Source organism: Lynx canadensis, chromosome F1 (assembly GCF_007474595.2).
Source record: "Lynx canadensis isolate LIC74 chromosome F1, mLynCan4.pri.v2, whole genome shotgun sequence".
Classification (NCBI taxonomy): domain Eukaryota; kingdom Metazoa; phylum Chordata; class Mammalia; order Carnivora; family Felidae; genus Lynx; species Lynx canadensis.
This window is the reverse complement of record NC_044319.2, coordinates 6625149-6643315: the sequence shown is the minus strand read 5'-3', so window position 1 is coordinate 6643315 and position 18167 is coordinate 6625149. Positions and strand designations below refer to the sequence as shown.

Below are 18167 nucleotides of genomic sequence, written 5' to 3'. Positions count from 1 at the left end.
CTATAAAATAAAACCACAAAGAATAAATGTGTTAGGGCAAAAAGGTACAAATACAGAGTATCCTATTAATTAGATTTTGCCGTGTAAGTTAAGAAATGGCTTCATGTACAAGAAAACTCTGAATAAACATACCAACATGGTAACAGAGTAGTTTCAAAAGCAAGTACGGTGCCAAGACATAAAACAGGCAGATTACTAACAGGGGAGTCAAGAAAGGCAGTTTTAGGAGATGAAAACTGGGGTCATCTGATCTTACTCCTACATCCGCTGCTCTCTTTTTCTTGCAATGTATTTTACGGCAGGGAAGGTCACTGTGTTCATTTTTGCTTTTGTGGTGTATTCCACCCATGAAATTTTGCTCAAGAAGCTGTTTTACAGAATTGCACAGAGAAGGCCTAAATAAACACTTCCAATTATATAAGAATAATATATTTAGCTTTTAATGCGCACTGTTATCTATCTGAAAGAATGACAAGTTTGGATTTCCTAAGTAAAACGGAAAATGCAAACCTTTATTAGGTTTTCTAAAAAAAAAAAAAATTAACACCAATTAAAAGAATTTTAAAAAATGTAAATGTGAAACAAGATCACAGGACTTGTCATAATTTTAAACACTGAGGGATTTTTAAATTATGGTCTTCTGGCATATTAACACCTCATATACAAACACATGATCACTCTCTCTTTTTACAATTAAGTAGAAGCCAAAGAGAAAATACATACTTTGATGTTTCCATGTTAGAGAAATTGAGAATGCGTCAGGACATTTCTGACAAAGGGAAATATAAATTAACATATAAAGCATTCTAATCTTTGGGAGATAAGCGGAGACAAGATACTAAGACATAGCTTCTGTCTTTTTTCCCCTTATAATGCTGAAAGTTTAACATTTAAATTTCACAGCAATGTAATGGTATGATGCAGGAAAATAGCTACTAAACTTACTGATTCAACTTTAGCAATTATTGTTAAGTTACCGTATTATGTCTCGGCTCCTTGATACTACTTGAAGCGCTAAAATGTAAGAACCGTTTCATCTTTTTTTATTTTTCTAGCATTTCTCACACTGTCCTGCTCCTAACACACACAAGATGAATGTTTAACAAGAATATGTTAAGATTTAAGTGGATTTATCAGCTAAATAATTTAGAATGTGATGAAATAGGAGCACCTGGGTGGCCCAGTCGGTTGAGCGTCCGACTTCGGCTCAGGTCATGATCTCACGGTTCGTGAGTTCGAGCCCCGCGTCGGGCTCTGTGCTCACAGCTCGGAGCCTGGCGCCTGCTTCTGATCCTGTGTCTCCCTCCCTGCCCCTCCCCGGCTTGCGCTCTGCCTCTCAAAAATAAAAAAAACATTAAAAAAAAAAAGAATATGATAAAACAGAAATGAGATAATGAGGGCCAGGCAGTTTGTTTTATTTTGTAACAAGGGTAGAATTTTGCCTTCTACAGCTAATGCTTACTAATTTTATAATGGGTTCTTTGGTAAGTTTATCTAGCCCCTCTGACCCTCTCTGTTTCGGTGCCTTGTTTCCCCGAAAAGTGACCAGTTTATGTTAATCAATCTGCAGATCATTCAGTCTTTGATTTTTGGGAATACTATCAATTACTTCTAACTTCTATAGTAAGTAAATGATATACCTTTTCTAGTACCCTGCTCAAATCCTTGCTGAGTAATGTTTACAAAATTCCTAAACCAGATTTTTGGGGTGCCATAAGCCAGGGGCAAAATAAATTTTCATTTGTTTTCAACAATAACAAAATTAAGAATACACATAAAAAGTCACATGCAAATTCTCCTTGAGGGTTTTTAAATTAAGAATGTAATTAGCTGAATCTAAAGTAAAATCATTAGGCATAAAATTTCATTTTTGTTTTAAGGAAACTTAGTTCACAGAAATATTACTAGAAGGTAATAAATATCACATTACACAGATTTGCAAAGGATACATTAAGTAAATTAAGTGTGTATTCTTTTTTACTGAACTGTATTGAATGTTTTTTAAATGCACAAAGTAGCATTTAAATATTTGTTGTATTAATGATATTAATGAATGCTGTAATTTAGAACTGTAATTTAGAAAATTTAAAATTTTCATTTTTACATGTCATATATAAAAATACATATATATATATATATTTCATCTAAAAATTACCTCTCATCTTCAGTTAGGGTTTTATTTTAATGACACCTGCATTATTAGTGCAAATAAAATCATATATGTAAAATAAGTATGAGAATATGTGATTTGTTTATTTAGGTTTAATTTACTTCTCACTATATAGATTTAGCTTGTTTTTTACAAAGCTGATTCACAAAAAAGAGACCAAGAGGAAGAAAATACCATTCTCTAAAGGAACAGGTGCAGATAATTCCATCATCCTTTCTTCTTGATCATGTCTTGTGTGGTTTGCAGCCAAACTAGCCCACTGTGAAACCCAGCGTTTGTTTCCTGATGAAGATGTGCCTTCCTAAAGGAGGAAAATAAGGGAACGAAATAGCCTATTTAGACAAGAGAGAATTCTATTTAGTTACATTATCTTGTCATAAGAAGCCGTATTTAAAACTCACATTGCTATATTATCATTTATTAAATGTCCTCAGATATAGAATGAAAAGTCTCTAGGTACCCCTTTTAACTACATCTTATCATTACTGTAAACATAGTATAATTTTCTCTACTTATTAAATACTAACGATGGCACTAAAATAAATGCTTGGAGCTTAACATTTTCTGTGGCTGGATACACGTGGGTGTGTCACCAGGGCCTCACGGCTACCACACTGAGGCTGGCTCTGCTTCTGTCTCTGGAGCAGGAGTCTAAAGATCTATTCCTAAGTTGTTCTCTGGCCCTCTACGTGATTCTAGGACGCGGACTGGTTCCAGAGTCTCAAGGAACATTACATCTGCCAGGTCGTGTCTTCAAGGATTTCAAAAACAAACCCAAAGCTCTAGACTTCTTTTTACAACACTTCGCTGTTTCCAGAAGAAGCTAGAAATCACTCAGCCTTTAGTCTGAGCCTAGACCTGCACATGTCTAGATCTGGCCTTAAGGCAAGTACTCTCTGAACTTTCATAGTCAAATGTGAAATGGAATTTAATTCATGAAATGGCTCTACAGACTTATGGCCATAGAATGGTAACTTGAGGGCAATCCAGGCAAGACCTAGGGAGTACAGAAAAAAAATTATGTTCCCTCACAAAAAAAATAAGTCAAATCTTAATTTTTTTTTTTTTTTTAATTTTTTTTTTCAACGTTTATTCATTTTTGGGACAGAGAGACAGAGCGTGAACGGGGGAGGGGCAGAGAGAGAGGGAGACACAGAATCGGAAACAGGCTCCAGGCTCTGAGCCATCAGCCCAGAGCCCGACGTGGGGCTCGGACTCACGGACCGCGAGATCGTGACCTGGCTGAAGTCGGACGCTCAACCGACTGCGCCACCCAGGCGCCCCTCAAATCTTAATTTTGAGACTGGAATGACAACTAAGGAATGGAAGGCTATCACCAAAACTGTATTACAAATGATTCAAAACACTATCTTAAGTATCAGATTTACAGGCTAAAAACTGATGAATATTTCAAACAGGCTACAGATAACGACTTCCACAATAGGTTAAAGCAGTAAGTATACAGTGACTTGCACACAATGAAGCCTAAGGCTTCCAAAACCTGCTGGATCCTTGAAGTCCCTTTCAAGACTCTACTAACTGCTCATGCTTCTCAGCAGGAAGGAAGTACCAGAGCCCCTCCCACCTTCACTGACACACACACTTATGTTCTGTGAAGAGGTTCTCATGCTCTGTGTCGGAGATTCTCTCCAAGGCAGGTACATACTGGGCTATATATCAATTTCACTTGGGATGGGTTGAGGGGATGGGGAAGGGAAGAGGGAGTCTTATATAAAAGTTCATGGTCACCAGAACCATTCCTGGTAATCAGAACACCAGAACACTGCCTCGCATAAGTGTCACTTGTTTTTGGTAAGTAAATTAAGCATCTTATGAAACGGAAACCAGAATTACAGTTCTGTAAGATCAAGGAAGGAAACAGAACACTAAAATGCAAGAAATGCTTTAACAGCTTTCAGGAATAGGCACGCCATAAAGGGACGATTTTAACATTAATAAACGGATAGGTGGATTTCCCTGTCTATAGAAATATTCTATTTATGTTTCTGACAAAGGTAACATTTCATTTGTGATTGTTTTATTTGCCATTTGTATAAATTAACTCATTTCTGGAGAGGTGGTGTAGCATACTGAGTAAGAGAATGAATTAAGAAAACAGGGCTGGGGCGCCTGGGTGGCGCAGTCGGTTAAGCGTCCGACTTCAGCCAGGTCACGATCTCGCGGTCTGTGAGTTCGAGCCCCGCGTCAGGCTCTGGGCTGATGGCTCAGAGCCTGGAGCCTGCTTCCGATTCTGTGTCTCCTTCTCTCTCTGCCCCTCCCCCGTTCATGCTCTGTCTCTCTCTGTCCCAAAAATGAATAAACGTTGAAAAAAAAAAAAATTAAAAAAAAAAAAAACAAAACAAAACAGGGCTGCTTACGGTTCACATTCTGGCTCCACAAGGTGCTAGTTTTATGACCTTGGTCTACATATTTCAGTTTCCACATTTGTAAAATGGCACGAGAAAGTTCCTACTGGATGTTAGCTCTGATTGAATACATTACAATGAATTAATACTTCTCAGTTACATATTTTTTTTTACATTTATTTTTGACATATCACTGGAATGAAGTTTCTAGTATCACTTCCAATAAGGGAATAACCATTTGCTGAGGGCACAGATCTCAGGCAATTACTATGCTGAGTGCTTTACATACTTCACTGAACTCCCTGTAAGTAGGTTTTATCAAAAATCCCAACTGCACGGACGATAAAACTGCAGCTAAGAGAGGGGAAGTGACCGACGACACAAGGGCACTTGGACAAATGTGGCAATTCTGGGACCTGAGCTCAGGTCTTCGTAGCTCTACTGCACCCATGCTGACTCCTCAAGCTTACTAACCAAGCCATCCTTGACTAACTTCAGGTCATTCTAACAACATCGGGGGCTGTACTGCACTGGCACTTATTCAGGTATAGAAATTCTATCTGCCAGGCACTACTGGGCACATCCTTCCTGGCATGACAGAAAGATCTACAGATCTTTCCATTCTAACTATGGGCCCTCCTAGGAAGTACTACTGGAGTATACTTTTTTTTTTATCTCATAATGCCAATCAGAGCAGTGAGTTCATTAACTGCTTACTGAAATTAACATTTTCCCTTCACGGATGAACAGAGTAACATAATTTAAAAGAAATAACAAAAACTGAAACAGAATTACTGCAAAAACTGGTTTAGGCTTTTATTAGAAACAAATTCAGTTGTGAGAATTTAGTTTTTAGAAGAATTTTCAAAGGAGTATATCAGTTACTTAAAATAATATAACTACAAATGATAAAAATTCACATTTCATGTGTGTAAAAGTCACATATGAGGAAGAGATGTATACCTCTGAGTTGTGAAATCCAGATGTAATCAGTGGCTTTCTTTCTTCCATTACTACCGCAGCAGAATTGAGAGCCCAATCTTTTATCAGGTCTTTATGTTTTTCATTGATAATAGGCCTATTATAATCCTGATTGTCATCTACTCCAAATACCTAAGAGAAGAAATTATTTTATAAATGAAAAGTCCGAGCACCAGATTAATATGAATATTATCAGTAACTTCAGAGGCAAATAAAAATATTCTAATTTCAACAGGTAATTCAATAATCAGGGAAACTTATTTAAGGACAGGGAGTGAAGGTTGGAGAGGAAAATTGGGTGGCAGCTCATGTAAATCCTATCCTTTTTAATATGTAGCAAAGTTGTTTGATAAGTAAGATATATCCAGGATATTACATTTGATTTATTAAAAGGTGTTAATAATGTTAAATACTATAATAATGCAAAATTAGGAAAGAATACACTTTGGCTTGTTTTCAGCTTATCTCTTTGCTCTTTTATTTTTAGGAAAGAGGCATGTTGCAAAACCGTAAACATAAAGCTGATTTTATCTGTTTCTTTCTTAACAAATGTTTAACGTTTATCTATATGAACTAAATTATACTTAGAATTTTCTAAGGTCCTGAAGAACAGATTTTGTTGTATGATCTCTGTATGGAATACAGTGAGATCGTCAAACTTTTTTTGCCTAAAAAAAAAAAAAAAAAAAAAAAAAAATCATTGAAAGGCCTTTGAAATGCAGATCTTGGGTCTACTCTCACAGATCAGCATTTTCAATAAGCAGGATGACTATGGTCAACACTTGTGAAATATTTAAATACAAAGACCAATAATCATATGCTTGATCAAGGGGAGGATCTGAGTCTGACTGACTTCCTGGCACATAAATAGGCCCTGATGTTGCCAAACAGATTGGAAAAAGGTTGTAACTACAAAAACTGTAACGTTCCATTTTATTTACTATTAAGTCTCTTAAGCATTATTCATAGGTGTTATCTGTGGCTCCAATTATTACAATCAAGAAAAATACTATGTGTTTGAATTGGTGCTTTGTAGAAAAGATCTTAGGAACATAACCAAAGGGCCTTTTTTGGTATAAAAAGGGGAAAATACCTTAGGTTAAACTATTTTCTAGAAAGCTTTTCAATGATTGCCTGATCACATCTGATAAATTCTGAAGTCTACATTTAGTAAAGGAAACATCATTCTCAAATTCACTGAAACTTGGAAATTTCACCACTAGATGGCCTTATTACTTAATATTTAACTCAAATAGAACTGTATAGTTTTCAAAAATTGTGATTTAGTATTCTGTTGAAGCACTCAATATTCAAATTACCTTTGCTTTAGAAGCAAATTGTATATTACTAACTTTAAATCAAATATGGATTTTAGTAATACATGGAAGCACATAGAAGTTTACAGAAGGGAAAAAACAAACCTGTTTCATTTTGTTAAACATCAGAATTAGTAAGTTCAACAACAACAACAGTAAAAATACTGTGTATACTGTCCTGTGTGTTCTGCCTCTAGTGTCACTTGTAAAGAAAGCAAATTAGAGCTACTCGAGTTATTTAGGACTGTCTTACAAGAACACTGAGAAATTTTTCTAGCTTAAGTCACTGAACTCCAAATTTATTTCCTTATTTTTATGATTACGAGGAATAAAAATCTAACTCAAGTTTGGAAGTAAAAGATAAAAGCACCCAGGTGTGAGTATGTGCATGTGGCATCTCTCTGGCATGTTAATTTACAAATGATCTCAGGTGATTTTCTGACTTGGTAACATTTACTTGGACGCTTCACACTCAAAATGGACTTGCAAAACTTGCTTTCCTCAAACACAGAAGCACCACAAGTTTCAAACAAAATATAATCTCTCCAAATCACTCTGAAGCTATTTTGAAATGACAACAAAAGACACAGACACAAAGAAGTAACGCTTCTAGGGAAGAGGGGCTGATGTCGGACAGAAAGAACACTCAGATGACTTTCCACAGATTCCTTGCAAAGCATTGGAGACAATTATACACACATCTGTCAAAGAAGTTAAATCACTATTTGTGCCCAAACAAGTAATAGGGCCTGAAGCACTACTGTGTGGAAAAAGAAGCCTTCAAAGTTCCTACCTATATTTTTGAGTGTTCTGGAAAATTAACGATAGCAACGACCAGCCCAGCTTGAAATCTAGATCTTCCTGTTTGTGTCTAGGTGCAAAAATGTCCCCTCGTGAGGACTTTCATGTGAAAACCAAGAGGACATAAACACGCTGTGTCTGTGTACTTTAAAGCTATTAAAATTTTCACATTTCGAAAAGTACATACAATCTGACATATGAATCAAGAGTTGGACCACACTTCAGACCAAGTTTGCTACATTTTCTCTTTTCATTATAAACTGTCCCTAGGTGATTTCATCCACATCCAAGCTTCTCTTCAATTTCCAACTACAGACAGATGCTTGCCTGTCATCTCTCCTCACAGATGGCTCAAAGGTGTTTCGAATGCACTATATGTTAATCAGGCTCATGATTCTCTTCCCTTCTCTGGGCTCAATCACACCCCCCAACTTGATATGTGTAAAATCTGGTTCTCTCATTCAGCTAGGGACTTTTTTAGGCTGGAAGTCTAAAGTGAGGAAGGGAGAGGGATCAGATGCCTGTCTGATTGTTAGGCAGGGCCATGCACACCAAGTTTGTCAGTTTCTAATTCTTCCAGATGGGGGCAAAAGAAAGGAGGAATAGATGGGAAGAAAAACTTTCTTTTAGAACTTGCACTGTCGGAGCTCTGTGGGTCTGGGAGAGGTTTAAAGAGAACTCATTCACGCCAGGGGTGGAAAGTGTTCATGCCTCCAGGGGCCTTGATCCAAGCAGGTGCATCTCTAGTTTAGGGAGTGACCTGTGACCCCTCCTGTGGCTTCTAGGTCTCGGATAAAAAGATGGCACTTCCCTCGTCATTCCACTCTCAGCATTATGGAACACATCTTTACCCCTTTCCTTTGAATGTATGCATGTGATATTTGGTATCTCACCTTGGGATTTCACATCTATGTCTCAGCAACTACTCTAATTTTAACAACCTGGGACTGAGGTATGGTACTTACTCTTTGTAGGCTACTGGGCTAGCTGCCATAAGGGCTTCAAAAATTTACATAACTCAGCCCTTGCTCTCAAGGAGCTCAAGTCTAATACAAGAAGCCTAAAAAAAAAAAAGAGACTGTCACCTGAACCATGCAAGGGCACTCTGTAGTTAAAACTTCCGTAAGATCTTTAAGTTTTAAATTTAAAGAAATGAAACATTCTCTAGATGATAAAGGACCAGTATGTGCAATACAAACCAAGCCTGTGAAAAGTGTGACCTTGGTTTTTTCACTAGCATGTTATCATCAGTGTCATTATTTAAAAGCTCAGACTGTACAGAAAATGTCCACAGTTTCTAATTCTGAAATTGGAGAGCTGGGGTGGGAGAGGGAATAACGGTATATCAAACCAAAGAGTACAGGGTCAATTTTCATGGGGGTAAATATCCCACCTACTAAATACTCATAAAGGGAGGTCAAATTATATTTGGTAACATCAGATAAGGAGCTTTGTTTATTGTGACAGGGAAGAGACCAGTGTGAAAAGGCATGTTGAAAGGGAGAAGACTTGGGCATATAAAAATAGTAATAGGTACAAATGCTGAGCAAAATGGTAATTCAACAGCAATAATCCTTAATTTATTAGTTAAAACACTTTCCAAATCAGTTGAAATTCAGATTTCAACTTTCCACAGAAATAAGAAACACAATGGTAGGTTAAGTATCAAGCTTCTCTGGGTTTATTTTGAATCAGCAACTGAAGACAGTACTGCATTAGTATATCAATCAGGGTGTCAAGGCTCAACCTCAGATGACCAGGACAACGCTTTCCTCAATGAGCAAGGACCTCCTAGGTAGAGAGAGCAGGGTCTCTACCAGTTCAAGTCAACAGCAAAGGTCCCCATGAAAATCACTTGATACGTTAAGAACTATGCAGAATCCTAGCTTCTAACATCAGGGAACAAAATCAGGATGACTTTATAGAGGAGAATTTGTTCAAACATGTAATTTTTCATAAAAATCTAATTTCACTTTTGGAAAGAAAAATCCTTTAAAAATCAATGGAATAAATGGCTCTAAATGTTTAACACTGTGATTTTTAGAACATATATGTAATCAACTTTTAAATTTAAAACGCATTTAAAATTTTAGGAAAAAAAGAGCTCAGAATGGGGTTAAGAGAGACATTTTATATTTTATCATGGTATACAAACATGCGTACATGCATGTCCACAGCAGTATTATTCACAATAGCCAAAGGTGGAAATGGCCCAAATGTCATCAATAGATGAATGGACAGATAAAATGTGGTCTATCCACACAATGGTGTATTAGTCATAAAAAGGAATGAAATACTGATACATGCTACATCAAGGATGAACCTTGGAAGCATTATGCTTGTGAAAGCAGCCAGTCACCAATGGCCACACACTGTATGACTTTCCATTTATATACGAAAGGCCCAGAAGAAGTAAATCCAGACACAGAAAGTAGATTAGTGGCTGCCAGGGGCCGGGGGAAACGGAACCGGGTTTGGCGTCTCTTTTCTGGGGTGACAAAAATGTCCTGGAATTAGATAGTGCTGGTGGTTGTATAACTTTGTAAATGTGCCCAAAGCCAATGAAATATACACTTTAAATGGCTAAAAGGGTGAAAGTTATGTGAATTTTACCTCAGTTTTTTAAAAAAGTCACCATCTAGTTTGATCCTGTTCCTTTTTACTTCTGTCTGGGTAAAAACATGCTCTTAGAACTTTGCCCTCTCCCTGCCCTATCCCGTGCGCCTTGACTCTTCCGTTCCTTAGGAGTTATATCCACGACCTCTTGCCTTTCCAGCACTGCTGAACATCTTCTGTTAGCTCCTCCTTTCGTGTCCTCAAATTATGCTCAGGTCTAATCTCCTGCTTCTACACTTAAAATGTCCAATTTCTCTCTTTATGGCTCATTTTCTTGACATGCATTCCTTCCTTTCGTGTCTAAAATATGGCTGTTCATCAATGACCATGTTACCTTTTCCTTGCCAAGCGGATTTCTAAGTGCTGTTAGCTGGGTATTGCTAGAAACGTAAAGGCATGCCCAGTCTTCTACTAATCAAGGCAACTCCCCTAAGACTTAAACACATGTATTTCTTCTGATACAACCTATACTCCTCAGCTTTCTACTGACAAAGCAAAGCTGATAACACATACAAGGTTTTAAATGACACATCAAGGTTTTAAACGACCCATTTTAACAAGTTATGTTAGGATCAAGATACAAACTAGTTTCAGCAAATAAAAAATACAGGAAAACCTGTTTGTGGAGGACTGGCTGAAAGTGACCAATCCACAAATTCACTAAATAAAGCAGCTTATCTATAGCTTAACCACATACAAATATTGACAGAAATTAAAAAGCAGGTCATGCAGTTTTCTTTCTCATCCATTCATTAAAAAGGGATTGAGCGTCTGCTATGTGCCAGGCACCGTTCTAACAAGCACAAGCGATACAGAAGTGATCTGACAAACCGGGTCATTCTAGAAAGGCCAGGCAGGAAATAAACTAGCTAGAGGGGAGTTCTATAAGGAAAATAAAACATGGTAATGTGATACAGAGAGAGCAGAGGTGAATGCCAGGGCTACTTGGGCAGGGTGGGGAGAGAAAGTCTCTGAGCATGAATACGGAGAAGGAGCTAGGTGTGTGAAAGCACTCTAGGTGGCAAGCACTGTTAAGCAGGAAAATCAGTAGGATTTCATATAATAACACAGGAAGGAAAGGGGGAAAACCTAGTAAACGTTAAGCTTTCAACTGATGAAGAAAGGTGAGGGTTCAGTTGTGAAGCTCTGGGAACACAGCAGGAGAGGGTTTCCTGTACCTGAGGAGGGCTACGAAAGAGAGCTGAGAAGGGGCAAGGAGCCATAATCACAGTGACCAAAAGTAAATCCTTGTGATACAGATTAAAAGAAAAAAATGATCAGCGAAGAGAGGGCAAGAAAGATTAGTATAAGAGGAAGAAAAACGAAGCCCTCAGAATTTGTTAGCTAAGAACTGCTGTTTGCTTTGGCCCGGGAACTCAGATTGTTCCTGGATTGGCACAAAGTGGAAGCAAACATGAAGTCCAAATCAAAATGCTGCCTGTTATCAAGGTCCTCTCTTCTTACTCAAGGCTCTGAGCTGATCTCGTCTTAGTTCCCACGCTCGTCGGACCCTGAGTCTGAGTGGACCTGGGATGTGCTGCCTTTCTGTGTTCCGTCGGGCACTGTCATCCAGATTTTGACTCAGGTTTATCAGGGTTCCCCTGGCTCTGACTTGGTCGAATCTGAAGTCTTGCTGTGGACTTCAAGGTTTGTAATATCCCCTATTCCAAACTGCTTACAGCTGGATTCAGGTTCTCAGCACTGACTTTCTTTGGGCTGTAGATATTTTTCATCCTGTGTTTCCAGTCTTGTCATAGTTTTCCTGGTTCTGGATTCTTCCCTACCACTTGCTGCCTGCAGAGCAGCACCAGTAGATACAAGGCCCATGAGAGAAGAGACTATGCTGAGAAGAGGTATTTCGGGGGATATATGGACAGGAATCAAAACTCAAGGCAGGAAACTTATGGAAAGTACTTTTTTCAAAAGAGCACCTCAAGCCAATTTTTTTGACCAATTTTTTTTTTTCTTGTTGTTAATTTAATGTTTAGCTTTCTGTTCTCACTACAAGTTTTTCTCCCTTTGCCTGGAAGACTAGGAAATTGCCCTCATAACATCCTCCTCTTCCCTCAGCAGGGTCTGTTTCGATAGAGGAGTGGGAAGAAGAAACTGGTTACTGTGATGGGTTCTCTAGATCCCAGAGGAAGGCCAGACAAGGGAGGGCTGGGAGGCTATCAGTACTATGGAAGGCAGTTACCTTTCATCCAGGCAGTGAACAGCATTTTCTTATCATAGCGCATCTCCATGTAAGCTTAGACATAAAACTTAAGAGGTCTTCATAAACAACAGGCATTTGTGTTATAAAAAGAAGTGAATTTGGGGACAATGCATAAAATAAGGCTACCTACTGACAACCACAGAACAACAACATGAACCAAAATGCTGTAATCCCATAACCTGGAGTTTGGTGAGGGGATATTTTGGTTACCTTCTGACTACAACCAGCACAGAAAAACAAAGATACAGTATTTCAGCTTGGTAATTTCTTTAAAGAGATCCTATTTTAACTACATGCAACTTCTCCTAAATTATACCTGTTCTAATTAACTTGTTTAGGCCCAGGAATATGATGTATTTGGGGGAAAAACTGAAGAGGCATTCAATGCCGTTATCATGCGATACTGTGGCTTACTGCTTTTTGATTCCAATGTGCTATTTTCTGTTTCTTGTGTTCAATCCTTTTCAGCCTCCTTTGTTCACTCTTATTCCTTTTGTCCACCAATGCTGGTATTGCTAAGAACTTCATACTTTGTCTCCTCTCCCTCTGTACATTCTTTCTAAGTAATCTCATCTATTATTTTGCACAGAGCTACTCCTTGATATTTCCCAACTTAGTATTTTAGCCCAGATCTCTTATCTAAGACTCAGATGTTTCTATCCAAATGAATACTGGACACACCAGCAGCTTTTTAATTGCTTTCTGTTTCCAATCCATTCTTCACACTTCTGACAATGATTAGATGTCACTGCCCTATTTAAGAGTTTTCAGGGATTCTCCTCTAGCATTAAAATATCTAAAGTCCTTAGTATGATACACAGGGGCCTTCAATATCTAGTCTTATCTCATCTGTCTAAAATAACTGTGGTCCTCTGAACAGGTCCTCCACACTCTCATGCTCCACATTTGGAACAGAGTGCTCCATATTTCTGAAAAACCCTACTTTATCACGCCTGTTATGGGATTGATTCCACCTGCTTAAAAATGAGCTCGGTTGGCAATTAAATTCTGTACTGAAGACATATAAAATGCCAGGCACTAGGTTCCCACAGTTAAGGAGTTTACATTCATGTGTGCACACGTATTTGGGGGAGTGGGAAGGTGAATAAATAGGAAAGTGTTAAGTAGTGATAAAGCTTATGATTAAAATCAAACAGGCTGACTTGACAGTGAGTGCCTACGCAGGTCTCTTTAGACTGCTCGGCCAAAAACTTCTCTGAAGGTGGGATGTTTAACCTGAGATCTTTTCTTGGAGGCTACTGGCACCCTTCCTCCAATAGCTTATGTCTATCAAAGCACTCAGCATTACTATTCTAATTCATGTTTTTACTTGTGCATTTCCATTCCTCTACAGACTCATGTTTCGAGGGGAAGAACTCTGTCTTTTCAACTTGAACCTCTCTCTTCTAACACAAAGCTTGGCATACAGTTGATGCTGAAGAAAGGCTGTGAAAACAAATCAATGAAATAAACCAGTTTTCAAATGATGGAGTGAAAAGGGTAAGAGACTAAATGCAAGTTTTCAGGGCCAAACAATGAAATTTAGATGGAAAGCAGCTAAGGCCCCAACTTCTATCCACACACCTGAACTCATCCAAGCAACTTGATATGATGCATGTATTGCTACACCCTCCCAGAGCACTCACTTCTGGGCTAGTCCTGGTCTTTGTTTTCTCCACACTTGCAGGTTACTTCATCTTCTTCACACATTTGACTCCTGCTTCCCTGCTTTTGTTTCCCAGAGTCTGACATTAACCTAATTTGGCCTCTGGCTCTAACCACAACGAGTAGACTCACAGCTCTTTTTCTCTGTATTCACAAGACAACCAGTGACTGTTTCCTATAGTTATGGGCAGCTTTGTTTTCTGGTTTATGCAAACTAGGAATGACCATTCACATAGAACCATTACTCCCTTAAAGGAATCCCGCTTTAAAATCTTGGGTTTTCTCTTCTATCCACAGTGTTACCATATAATTTGCCACTGAAGAAAAAATGCTCATGATAATTACACACAGCAGGTATGCACCAGGTTTTGTGGTCACCCTTTCCATCCAGCCGTTTCCTAAGGGTCATGTGCACTTGTTTTTTGGCTTTCTGCTATTCTGGACAGGCTGCTCCCTTGCACTTCCCCTTGGGCTTCAGATTTGACTCTTTCAGGCTGAAAACACTTTCCAGCATTTATCCATACCTTGTGTAGAGATCCATTATGTGGAGACTCCTGGTAAGGGTAATAACATAGCTAACATTTTTAGATGTCTTATTACAAGACAGGCATTGTGTATTATTTGAATTATATATTTGAATTCTTTTTATAAAACCTGGTGAACTTTCTTCCATTTTAGAAAAAAAGAAAGGTTCAAAGAGGTTACTTTACTCAAGGGCACATATCTGGTACGTGCAGAGTTTAACTTAATCGCAGATCTATCTGCCTGCAGATGCTCATGTTCTTCAATACTACAATATAATCCCTCACCATGAAATAACCTAGTAGAGAAAACATTGACCACTATGATCATAATATCCATAAACCAAACAAAGGCATAATAGGATTAAAATCATTATTAATCTGAATTCTAAAACTTATCATTCTCCTTTTCAAACCTATTCCTTTATTTTGCATGTGACAGTATTTTAGATAGCAATATCCTTGTCCTCAATGACCAGACAGAATGTTCTTAGACTTCTTTTAATATAACTGGAAAACTCACTTTATTCATCTGCTTCTTACTTGCTTTATTTCTCTTAGACTAGTGGGTCTCTGAAAGTTTGGTGTCATACACTCCAACAGTAAACAATTTTGAGCATGTATTCCTCAATAAATTATATACATGTCTATCTGTGTAGTAACAGATTGCATACACTACAGAACACACTCCAACATGTAAATAAAGACTAAGAAAATAAAAGTAAAAGTCCTAATAATTTTCCTACCTCCCAAAGGTGGACCTCTTCGACTCCCTGAAAGCCCCCTCCGTGAACCCCTCACCTGAACTAGTGCTCTCAAAAGTTAAGGTGCATACGAATTATCACCCGCAGATCTTGCTTTTAAAGCAGATTCTGATTCGGCCTGTTTAGATCAGGGCTAAGAGTCTCTGGGATTTCTAGTAGGCTCTTAAGTGACGCTAATGCTGCTCACACTGAGTAACAAGAACTTAAACAAGAGGTTAACACGTAACCAAACTTAAGCTGTTATTTTCTACGGTAAAACAAACAGCTGATCCTAAATTCAACTTTCCATAACTACAGGCAAAATTGTTAAAAACTGCTTTTAAAACCAAACAACACAATCATTAGACACATTAACTAATAACATCAAAGAACACGTCTAAAATGTAAATAATCATCATGGCTGGGCATACACTTAAGTGGCTGAATTCAGAGTATCACAGTGAAACAGATTTTGTTTCCATACACTTCTTTTCTGTCTCCAAAGGCAGCAGTGAACAGAAATTAAGAAAAGAAAATAAGGACAAAGAACAAAATGGACTAAAACATACACACTTTCACCTATTTCTGACATGAAACCAGTAGGCAAGATTCACGGGTGAGTATCATCGGGTGACGTTTATGTTTATGTTAACAGGGGCAGAGCAGCCTGGCTTTTTATGTAAATACAGAGTGAGAATGGTCACACAAAGTACACGGTTTTAAAATTCTATCTTATATTTACACAACTTTAAAAGGTCCAAACAGCTTATAAACATAAAGGACTTTACATGTGGAAGTCAGGTAAGTTCAGAATATCAGCAGAATAAAATCAGAAAGCAGTTTGGTTTTATTGTTAGTTTTGCAGTTCCCTCACAAAATCCTAAAGTTCCCATGCCGCTGACTGCATGAGAACATTTCATGCTGACCCTCCAATAATTTCCAACAGTCAAATACACCAAAAGAAAACTACCACCATCCCCGAATTTCAATTATTTACCTTGTCAATCATTTTTCTTGCTTCCACTTCCTCACTGTTGGGATTCTCTAACTCAATGGTATAAGTACCCTTGTCACTTTGGTCATCATCATTATCCTTTTCAGAAGTGGCAGAAGTAGGTTGATTTTTTAACATTTTATCCATCTCCTGGCTTGGTCTGTGCCCAAGACTCCCTGAACTTCTCAATAATGCAGTTTGTAGGAAGGGAATGGACACCGATGGCTCCTCTGATTTCTGTTTTAACAATTTCCCATGTGGAACACCATGCCCCCCTCTGTGATGCGTAGAGCTAGTCTGGAAAGACAAAGAAACCACTTTGGCATCTGCTGTTGGAGATTTTGCTTTTTCAAGTTTTGTATGTGGTGTCGAGTAAGTAGTTTCCTGACACAAGATTCCCGCACTCTGAGTAAAAGAGTAGGACCGTCTTTTTCTGGGATTGTCTTCGTCAAAGAATGCAATCATAAAAGCAGTTTGACTTACAACAGCTTGGTCTTGATGCTTCTCAGTGGCCTGGGCCTTCTGCAGCTTTTTCTGTTCGGAGTGGTGCCGCCTTAAGTGTTCCTCGAGAGCAGCACGCTTGCTACAGCGCCTGTGGGCCCCAGCATTTTCTGAATCGCTCTGTGTACCGTCATCATGTTTATTTCCTGGACACAAAACAGAAGCCACATAATAGGGAAGGAAAAAGTCCCATGTAGAAAATTAGACGCGTATACAAAAGTGTTACTTGCTTTTGGCCCCCTCCCCCTCTTCAACCCCAGTCATATGTTCGTTTCAGTAACAGGCTCGGCAAACTCCCCTCAACTGCAATGCTCACATTCAAATTTTCTCAACCAACAATGAGGTCCTTTATAAATAAATGAATAGGACTGCTTTTCTTTCTCCAAATTTTTAACTTTCTAATGATTCATTAATGCCTTAACAGATAAGCAATGCTATATCATCTGCGGTAGTCTGTATTTATAACATTAATAAACGTTAATCCGGCCTCCAAACCTTATACCTTCGTTAGCAATCAAAAATTGGCTTCTAGCCTGAGAGGAAAAGAGAAAAGAGAGTGATCCTCCTGAGATGCTTATCACTACACAGTAAAATAGAACACAAATGCCATAAAATGTGGTGAATTTTGACAATGTTTAATACTTCTAAAACTACAGCATACTTTTATAAAAAGTATACAAGATTTTAATACGAAGATACAAATTTGTAGTTTCCACCAATTACTATACACTTTTCTACAAGTGTCTTTCTAGCTATGAGAAGTTTTGCAAATTTACATTTGTGCTCTAAACTCTGGTGGCTTCAAAGAGTTAAATAAAGCATGCTAAAGGCCTATCACAGAATAGCATCGTCTATGAAATCCTATATAAATCTAACCACCTTCTGGGCAAATGGCAGGGTGCTAAATATAACCAGCTAAAAATCTGTCTTCTCTATAAAGCATATAGAGTCAAGTTAGAATATGTTTGAATTTTGAAACATTAGGTTCCTAACAGCTTTTCTGTTACCCTTCATAGTTCTACTAGGGATTAAATGTGAAACATTAGAGAAATTAGTTTTCAATGATTTAGAATTTTAAGTATTTGAATAAGTACATTAGAAGAAATTATCAAATGATACTTATATTATTATAGCATAAATTTTTTTGAAGGTCAAGAATTTTTCTATGCTTCCTAAATTATTCAGTTTTAGACTGAATGAATTACAAACGAGGGCTTAAATGATGGCTTCATTGGAAGAAAAGTGCTTCCAGTCCCAAGTCTGAGTTTAAACCTTTCC

At 38.0% G+C, this 18167-nt stretch overlaps 1 protein-coding gene across 9 annotated transcripts in view; it reads right to left on the bottom strand.

Annotated features, from left to right (window-relative positions):
• The window catches only part of CEP170 (centrosomal protein 170), a 127035-nt gene that overhangs the window by 31134 nt on the left and 77734 nt on the right, over positions 1-18167 (bottom strand). For 6 of the 9 annotated variants that reach the window (XM_030302247.1, XM_030302251.1, XM_030302253.1 and 3 more), the window contains exons 9-12: positions 16872-17035; positions 16392-16685; positions 5500-5649; positions 2345-2471 (exon numbers count right to left, since the gene is read on the bottom strand). In XM_030302247.1, the coding sequence (XP_030158107.1) occupies positions 2345-2471; positions 5500-5649; positions 16392-16685; positions 16872-17035 (735 nt within the window). The remainder of the gene's footprint in view (positions 1-2344; positions 2472-5499; positions 5650-16391; positions 16686-16871; positions 17036-18167) is intronic. The other 3 variants (XM_030302254.1, XM_030302255.1, XM_030302256.1) reach the window with 1 other exon arrangement.